The sequence below is a fragment of the Anneissia japonica genome, unplaced genomic scaffold, assembly GCF_011630105.1.
Source record: "Anneissia japonica isolate Jap-2015-1 unplaced genomic scaffold, ASM1163010v1 scaffold573_len2283161_cov171, whole genome shotgun sequence".
Lineage (NCBI taxonomy): Eukaryota > Metazoa > Echinodermata > Crinoidea > Comatulida > Comatulidae > Anneissia > Anneissia japonica.
Genome location: NW_022719802.1, coordinates 2,097,530 through 2,107,536, shown reverse-complemented (window position 1 = coordinate 2,107,536; position 10,007 = coordinate 2,097,530). Strand labels below are relative to the sequence as shown.

Sequence of the window (10,007 nt, the reverse complement as noted above, 5' to 3'; positions counted from 1 at the left end):
TTTTATGCATAAAATGGATCCAGATTTCTCATATTTAGCTAAAAATGGGTAAAATTTAAGAATATGGGTCCAGATATTTCATATTTTTGCTTTACACGTAAAGTGGGTCCACCCTGATATTGTCCCACACCGTTTGAAAATCTTGGCTATGGCACTGATCCTCATCCATCATTGTAACCCTCATCACCATTCTCAACAATCATCGTCATCATCATCACCATCACCACAACCTACTAATCATCCTCATCCATCATCATCCTTATCCTCATCATCATCAACCTCATCCTTATCCTCCTTATCATCATCACTCATTCATCATTCATCATCATAGTCCTCATTATCATCATCATCCATCATCATCCTTGTCCTCATCATCCTAGTCCTCATCATCATCAACCACATCATCATCATCCTTATTAATCATCATTATCAATTATCATCCTCATCATGAGAATGATGATGAAGAGGAGGAGAACGACAAGAATGAAAATGAGAATGAGGGGCAGAGGGGATGTTTCTCATCATTCTTCATCATTAACCTCATCAACATCATTCTTATCAATCATCCTCATCATTATCACGATCATCCTCATCAACAACAATTTTCATCAATCATAATCATCATCATCCTTATCTTCATCATCATCAAACTCATCATCCTAATTCTCCTTATTATCATCATTATCCTCACCATTCTCATTATTATCGTCATCCTCATCATCTTCCTGATTACTGTCATCATCATCAATATTACCATCATCATTTTCATCATTATCCTCTTCATCAGTCACCATCATCATCATGAGGATGATGATAAGGAGGAGGATGACGAGAATGAATATGAGGATGAGGATGAGAGGGATGATTCTCATCATTCATCATTCATCATCATCATTCTCATCAATCATTTTCTATCATTCTCATCACTATCATCACAATTATTATCATCAACAACCATTATCATCAATCATAATCACCATCATCTTCTTCCTCACCATCATCCTAATCATCTTTCTTCTCCTCATGATCAACATCCTCCTTATAATGGGGATTATAATGAAGATGGGGATGGCAATGAGGAAGATGATGATGATGATAATAATAATGACATCAGTATAGTAAGAATAACAGTACTAACGCTAATATTAATGTGAATTATAAACTATAATTTTTTTTTAAACGCATAAGAATAATTATATAGAGTACTATATTACTAATATTATAAAGTAACAACATAATAGTAAAATAATGATGATGAAGAAAAATGTAGTGTAGAAAGATTAAATTTAAATAGGTAAACATTTCCTTTAATTTTGATTGTAGTAGTCTTGGAATTTGGTGTGTTGACGTCATCATTCCAAATTTGCTTGGGAGGTGGGGAATTCCCATTAGACAGGCATAGACTCCTATTGTCCGATGCCACGACGAGGTTGCCACACCACAAATAATGATTTGCTTATCCATAACATTAATTTGGTTGCCAATCCCTAATATTTTGGCTTAAAAGCAAAATGTTGGGCCATACTAAGCTAAAAAATAAACTCTCCCATAAGATTTTTATTCCTTGACTCTGACCTAGGGTCTAGTTGGCCCTGTGTTTGGACCCACCCTATCAGACCCCCTGGGGCCACCACTGAACGACTATAATGGGTAAGTATTTAACTAAGGTCCTGTCAGTTTTTACAGTTATAGAAAAAAACCCCCCTAAAAGTGACTAAAAACATAAACATGTTTCCCATACCCCGATCCAAAAATTGGTATTTTAAAGCAAAATTTCACTATTTCGTTTTTTCGTTGGGTTAACTTTGTAGTTCATCAATTATATATATATATATATATATGTTTTATTTTATTCCTGTATGTATAATATTGTATTGAGATTGTATTGTACTTTTAAACAATAAAATTATTTTTACATTAAAAACATAGTTTTTTCCACAATAATGGACGCCATCTTGGAATTTATCGTGATGACGTCATCATTCCGATCAAATTTTTTAATGAGAGTGATGAGTAACTATATAGCCAAGTTTTTGATACATTTCATATCCACAGTATATGTAAAAGTGACCAAAAACATAAATTTATTTCCCCTACCCCCATTTTAAATAGTTTAAAATAGGGTATTTTAGGGCAAAATCTGTCAAAAAAAATTGTCCAAGCCGTAGGCATGGGGATTTTTTTTCTGAGACACTATAGGGTATGTTGATTCAGTAAAACCAAAAATTAATTTTCCTTTACTTTTTTCCCGCTAAAATTCATTTCAGCAGTTTTACAACCAGGTTACTATCGTTGAAAAAATGTTCAACCGGACGCCATTTTTCTCACTGACAAACCATTGATCCCAATTTCTAACTAATTATTAAGATGTTCTATCTTACTTTTTCTTTGTAAATGTTCGATAACTAATATAATGGGAGCTATAGTGTTTTTAGTACATTTTGATGGTAAAATATTATATTTTAAAATGCCTATTCCAGAAAGCCTATGCAGTCATCCAGGAGTAATGAACGGTACCGTAACCAACGTCTAAAAGTCCTTGGTTAGAGCGCCACCTGGCGTTGTGACGACACGACTGTGGTACTCTATAGGCACATTAGGACTATTACTAGTAGTCATGTGACTGCATGAGCTACAAAAGGTTTTTTGTCAAATAAAATGTGATAGTATGGACAGTGCTTTAACTATATTCTGATTTTTTTTTGTAATAAACACATTTTTTATAGATTGTGTTTTAGTGCTTTGGAAACGATAATTTTAATATTTATAATATTTCTGTTGTACTATAGATAATCTGGCGATATTCTAAACATATTTTTACGGAAAGGTTCAAAGCTGTGCTTCCAACAATTTTATTCCAGTCCAAATTGAAATTATAATGATTATAATAATTATTATGATAATGATTTTAATTATAATAATAATATTTTGTGCAGGGGTTGTAAGTGCTCTGAAAATAATAATGTTATATTCATGTTTCTCGCGGTTTGTACTGGAAAGCTTCAAGACAGATGGGCATTGCCTTAATTGAGCAATCCTACCAAGTACTGCTGAGTCATTTTGTATTTTTGTACTTTTATGTTAGTTCTTGTAAATTTGAAATTGAATTGTTGTTTAGAGGCCATTACAATTCCATCTTTGTTAGTTTACTAGCTTTCGTGGATGGTAAGACCTGAGGATAGGTCGAAATATTGGTTTTCTCCAATAAAGTGTTTCTGAATACATGGTATTCGTTTCCTATAGTCTTTTGTTATCGTACCGAAAAACACACATGGAACCTCACTATGTTATATATATATATATATATATATATATATAATTTCAAACTTTGGTAATGCTATTTCTTAATTTAGAAATTTGAGCAATTATAAGTATCCAACAACTATTTTCTATAGCCTGTCTTTTGTCAAGTTTATTATTATTATTAAAGGATAAAGAGAATAGTAGGCCTACATAAATACTCAGACTGTCCAGTTGTGTATATGTATCAGGGGCGGACTTAGGGCTAGGCACGAAGGCACGTGCCCCTGGTTTTGCCATTGCTGTCTTTTATTCTATTAACGGAAAAATCTTGTAACAGCATAATGATCACGAATTATACCATTATTGGATACGTATTTATCTGTACCGGTATATAATTATATTACGCCTAGGATCAGCATCCGCCCCTGTATCTATTTCAAAGAGTAGGGGCTGTCTCTGGTAATAAGAGTTCAAAGGTCATATTCTTCCCCTGTCATTATATATTAATTTGGAGGAAAAGAAAAGGAAAGGAATGGTTAGTATGTATCTAAGGAATGCACGACCGCACGATTCTCTTTAAATAGTTAAATTAGTTTTAATATTTCAAAAAAATGGCTAATTTTTCTAAATTAAGATGTATTCACAACATAATATAATATAATACAATATAATTTAATATAATATAAAAATATTATGAGATGTAATATGCCAACTAGATTTCCTAGTCAATGGCTGCCAATAACTGATATATTTTCAGTGGCTAAATTTATTAATATTATTATTAGGCTCAATCGTTTCAAATTGATTATTCAAGTGAACTCTAATTTTTCCCGCTCATCTATTCCTATTTACTTAATATAGTCATTATATTATGTAATGGCTTTTGTCATAGTATCCCTGTTGCTTATGAATTTATCTCTTCGCTTCGAATTTTCACATGCATTCGCTATACATAATAAAATTCAATTACAACCAGAAACCTAACTTAACTAGTTGTCAATTCATTTGGTGCGTCTTTTCGTGAAACTGTTTTTGTTTTTTGGGGGTTTTTTTTAAGTTATCAACGTCCAATGGGACCCTGATCGATACGATCAATCGCGCTGATGACGAAATTTTAACTCGTCTTAAGGGTTAACTGGTCTGCGGGAGCAGCAGGTCCAGCCTCCCCAACGCCCTAAATATTTTATTTTATTTTTTATTTATTTTTTTTTAAATGGTGAAAAAAATGTATATTCAAATTGAAGGAGCTTGAGGGTGGGGACATTTCCGGACATCTAGAGGTGCAATAATTATAACTTTCTTACCTTCGTCTAGGCCATTCATCTGTGAGTGTCTCTCACGGGTATTCCAAACCTCCAAAAAAACACCGCAAACCCAATCCAAACCCTGTGATAATGATTGAATCACATAGTATAGGTCTCAATTTTGTATCTCAATAAAAAAGAAAATCATAATTTTATGTTCGTAACAACCTATTTTTGGGGTAAAAAGGCCATTTGTTGTATAAAATCAATGCAAATTGCTAAACCCCGAAAAGCACATTGCAAACCCCATCCAAACACTGTGATAGTGATTGAATCATGTAGTACAGGACTCAACTTGGTATCTCAGTTAAAAGAAATTATAATGTTCCGTTGGTAACAACCTACTTTTGGGGTAAAAATGCCATTTTTTGTATAAATACATTGCTAAATCCTGCAAACCCCCCAAAACACAATGCAAACTCTGTGATAGTGATTGAATCACATAGTATAGGACTAAATCTCAATAAAAAAATAATCATAATCTTATGTTCGTCACAACCTACAGTATTATGCCCCTTACCATTGTTATTCAAATACGTCTTAAAAGTTATGTCGTCTGAAGCCCTTGGTAGGAGGATTGGCAAGGGAACTAGACAAGGAGATCTTTCTCGGAATTTTAAACCAATTCTACAAATATGTTGTAAGTAATCAGAATAGCCTCAATTGTGGTGCTGTTATTGCTCACCAAAATTTCAATGTGGTTGTATTATACAGACGACATCCTTCTACTAGTCTAACCTGTAGAAGCGGTTTAGCGCAGCGGGAACGGTTTGGTTTCCCAACCTCGAGGTGGTCGAGGTTTCAATCCCTCGCTGACGTGCATTTCGCGTGTGTCCTTCAGCAAGGCACTTTATTTGTATTGCTTATCTCCACCCATGAGTATAAATGGGTACCTGGTGGGTTTACCTGCTTCTGCGCTGATTACCAGCAACACTTAAAGCATGTAGACCCAACGGGAAAAGAAGTGCGCTTTAAAGTCAAGGAACAGGCGCAATATAAATGCCTCATACCAGTACCAGTAACCTCATCCGGCCTTCAGGAGCATAATGACAATAGCAATAATCATATTACTGAACAAGACCTACATCTTAATCATTGTAAAACTTTTTGTTCAAACTTTGGTAAAGACAATTTTATTTCTTAACCTTTCTGGTCTCTGAATGACTGCCTTTTCTTCCATTGATAATCGTACATACCTTTTGTAGTCTAGGACCTGACTAAGATTTGTATGCACTTCATTTAGGAGAGAATTTCTAAACTGTTATAGACTAATATGAACCCTAGGAATAACATAGGATGTGTGCCAAAATCTCTATCCGGGACGAACAACCCGAAAATGACCACGCCCCCTTTTTATAGGGTAGGGGTATTTTGAAATTAAGCTAGACGGTATAAGAAAAGAGCAAATGAAGGGGTTTTGTTCTAAATGAGCACACATGACAAGGGGGTTAAATTCCTAAAATTATGTCTCAGTCATATTTTCCGTTCATATGCAAATTAGCTTGAATATCCAAATTAGGAGTGAGAAAATAGGGTTCCCATGTGCTGAGAACCGCTGGTCGTAGCGAGTTCTATGCATATTTCTATTTGCTTTAATGTGACATTTGCTTAAAAAATGACCGGAAATGCAATATTTGACCCTATTTGCAAATTTCCCCTATTCCCACGACTACTGACTGTAAAAAGTTGGTTTTGGTCACGAAAGTTCCGATTCACTGTAATTCACTCAGAAATTGCACAAACTACGTTCCTGACCTTTGACCCTGCAGGCCAATGTTCAGCTGCAATACCATTTATTTAGTATGGAGCAACCAGAAAGGGGCACCGTAATCAAGTATGATCAACAAGTTCTTTGTAAAAGAAGAAATGGTAGAAGGTGAGGAGCCTTAGCAGTGCTGGCAATAAAACCTAACGTTCTGTTCCAAAGGAAATGATTTTGTTATGGTCGTCCAATGTAAGTTAATTGTAACCCCAGATGACAATGTTTTAAACAGCATGTATAGGTGTACCAACTATAGAAGATGAACTGGTCGATATACTTCGTTTGAGCGCTTAATGTAAATAATTTTTGTTTTGTTTAAGTTAAGTTCCGTTTCATTTATATCACACCAAAAAGTGAGACTATATTTCTACATCAGAAAAGAAATGTTTGATCTTCTCTCTCACCGTTTCTGGTACGTTACGTCTTGGAACTACATTATCAATAACACGGGGAAAGTCAGACTCTCTACCTATAATAGGAGGGCAAATTATACTAAGACCTTCGGACACAGATCATTTTCATTTGCTGCAGCCACACTCTGGAACGCACTACCACTTCACATTAAAAAATCAGCATCAATTCCTTTATTTAAAAAATCACTCAAAACGCACTTATTCCAACATTAACATGAAGCGCCACTGATAATTACTTCGGTTTTTTAAATGGCGCTATATAAGTTCTTACTTTATTATTATTATTATTATTATTATTTTATTTAAGGTGATTTGTTCCAATTTGCCAGTTTTGTTGAAGTATAAATTGAAATTTCCTTGGCGTATACCTCGTTTATTTATATTTGACACCAGGTAATGATGGGGAATGTGACATGGGGCAATCCTAGACAACATTGGGTGGACACAACGACCGGAAACCGGGCTTGGTGTGAACGTGGTTTATACAAGGCATGGGGATAGCACCAATCTGGAAAAACGAGACGTGGTTTAAGAATAAACCATCACATTATCTACAAATCATGCCTGAAGAAGAAAGAGAGCAGACGATCAATGACACTCAAAAGGAATGAGCATCATTCATCGAGCATATGAACAAAAAGAATATAAAGTCTTACAATTCCGGTCCCGAAACGTAGACTCAAAAATACCGGAATGGTGTACCTGGCAAAGTATAGTTTTACCATGTTAATATAACAACGTAGGCCTACATAATCATAATTCCTGCCCCAAAAAATACCGGGATGGTGTCCTGCGGGGGCTAGTTTTATATCTGTTATCAATCACTGCTTAAGATTATATTATAATTTGGCGGCCATTTTGAATTTGGCAACCATTTTGAATTCTGAATCATATATCCAACCACCATTCCAACCTTATATATCCATGATGTAAATACTGTTCAGCATTTAAGGCATATTATATAACGGTCATTTTCAATATGGCGGCAATTTCCATCAATATGGCGGCCATTTTTATTATGACGACCATTTTTAAAGTGGCGGCAATTTTTAATGTGGCAGCCATATTTTATTGTTATAATATACCGTATCCAATCAATATTTCAACATTAATTTACAATGTGAACAATTTAAATCTTCGATGTTATTACTGCATTTATCAAAATTATGAAAATATACATAGGCCTATGTTGTTCGCAAATCTCCGAAAATATTTGTCATGGATGGTAAAACTGCATTCACATCAGATCCGAAACGCAATTCAAACAGCGCTTCCGATTAGCTGAACGCCAGCTGCGTCCATACACACATTCGATTTTCTGATGGGTTCGGTAGGACTTCCGATTCGAAAAAAAATTGGATTCAGTGTGAATGAGGCTTAAAATGGGTATTAGGGCCTACCTTTCTTCTGCCTGCTCTACAACCTCTACGAGTCCTCTTCTTTCTGTTTATACCCAATTCCTTAACTATTTCCCACTGGGCTTGATTGAGTCTAAGATGTTTTGAATCCAATTTGTGTAGTTCACTTGAAGTGTAGTGACAAGCAGACATTTTTACATAACAAACATCGTGACTGAGTGAAATATTTAGGAGCAGCATCCAATATGCTAATTAATCTGGGTAGGTCTGCTTTTCAGCTTCACAAAGCTATATGTAAGTCATTATTCATAAGTTCGCTAGAAGGTTGCCTGTAGTTGTAATTAAAACGGGTTCCCTAGCCTAGTCTTGAAACACGCTCGTTATAGTCATATCCAGAGGTGACGGAACTAGGGGGTGCTGTGTTATGGAGAGTAATGTGTGACCGGAAAATGGTCTGCAGTCAGTTGGTTGTTACCATGCGCCAGTGATGTTGGAGTATAGTAAAGCAATATGAAACTATTATGTAGGCCTAATGAATGCATAAAGTTCGGAGTTTGTCAGGTAGTCAAATGATTATTGTACATTTTAAGTGCTCCCTAAATTCATAAGTGTAAGCTAAATTACGGTGAATAATTTAATTAGCGATTTCGAATCCCTCTTTCCAAGAGGGGATGCAAATACATACAACTGGTTAGCTAACAATATATGCCAATGTTACATGAACACCTGGGAAGGAAGCTGCAATCACGTTGTTACCTAGCAAACGCCTGTACTGTATGGGGGTGGGGGCTGCTGATGTACTGTGTAGCGGGGGACGATGGGGCATAGGACTAGGCCTAGGCCTCTAAGACAGTGCAATTATATGTGATAGAAAGTACACTTTCTGAAGAAACAAATTAAAATAAGAAAAAAAAAAATAATAACTAAGAATAATTCAGTTGCAGAGGTACCTTGTTTAAGTATTATACAATGCTAACAACGCGGCTCCTGTAACCCTGGATGGGCAAGCCATCCATGTGCAAAGCAGTGGTGTTTGTTTATCCATGAAAAAAGCACGCTGGAAAAGTTTGCCTTACCAGGAAAAGATGACGTATCTAGCTAATTATGACGTATGCATGCGACCTAACGTTAGTGTGACGTCACCAAAAAATGAATACTTTCTATTATAACCAAAATATTAATAACTACAAGGTTTCTGAGCGTAAATTCTCTTAATACGAATTAAGGGTTGCACAATCTCCTTGCCATACAAATTACAGCTCCCACTGACGTCTCAGTCGAGAAATACGGGTAGCTGAAGTTTTTCTTGCAAATCTGACTACGAAACCATATCCAAATTTCACGTTCCACTTTTGACCCTGAGTTGTATGCTTCGCACTCGTCGCTGAGGGCGGCGTTCCGGGAACCCTGCGTCAAGAAAAGGTTTGATAGTCACAGAAAAATAGAACTTAAGTCATAAAGTTCGCTAGACATATTAAAAAAATATATGATCATAATCTAACAAGTAAATAGCTGCACCAATGACAATAATACAATAGTAAAAATCGGGGAAAATATAAATATAAATACTGTATGCTTATTTTTCTCTCTTTTGTTCCACCTTAAACCGACGCACAGTGGGCCAGAATTGTTTCAAAGTGTGCCAAAAGTCAATACTCATAAGAAAATACTGGTTATGTTCATGTTAAGACTGTTTAAGGGGTTTTCAAACCTGCTGAATTCAATTAAACTATTTTTAAATATGTATGACGTCATCAAATTACTGTTTTTTGATTGGATGAGTAAAATATTGTAATACCTAAGCAGATTCATTTTACCTTGGTTATTAGAACATATAAGGGGTTTTCTAACCTGTAGATTTCAACGCAAGCATATTTAAATATGTATGACGTCATTAAAGTATTTTTTTTTATTGGACGACGTAAAA

At 35.2% G+C, this 10,007-nt stretch overlaps 1 protein-coding gene across 2 annotated transcripts in view; it reads right to left on the bottom strand.

Moving 5' to 3' along the window:
• Positions 1-8,454, bottom strand: part of LOC117111016 — an 18,729-nt gene extending 10,275 nt beyond the window's left edge. For both annotated transcript variants that reach the window (XM_033253875.1, XM_033253876.1), the window contains exons 1-2: positions 8,123-8,454; positions 4,548-4,629 (exon numbers count right to left, since the gene is read on the bottom strand). In XM_033253875.1, the coding sequence (XP_033109766.1) occupies positions 4,548-4,629; positions 8,123-8,320 (280 nt within the window). In that variant the 5' untranslated portion in view covers positions 8,321-8,454. The remainder of the gene's footprint in view (positions 1-4,547; positions 4,630-8,122) is intronic.
• Positions 8,455-10,007: the final 1,553 nt, after the last annotated feature.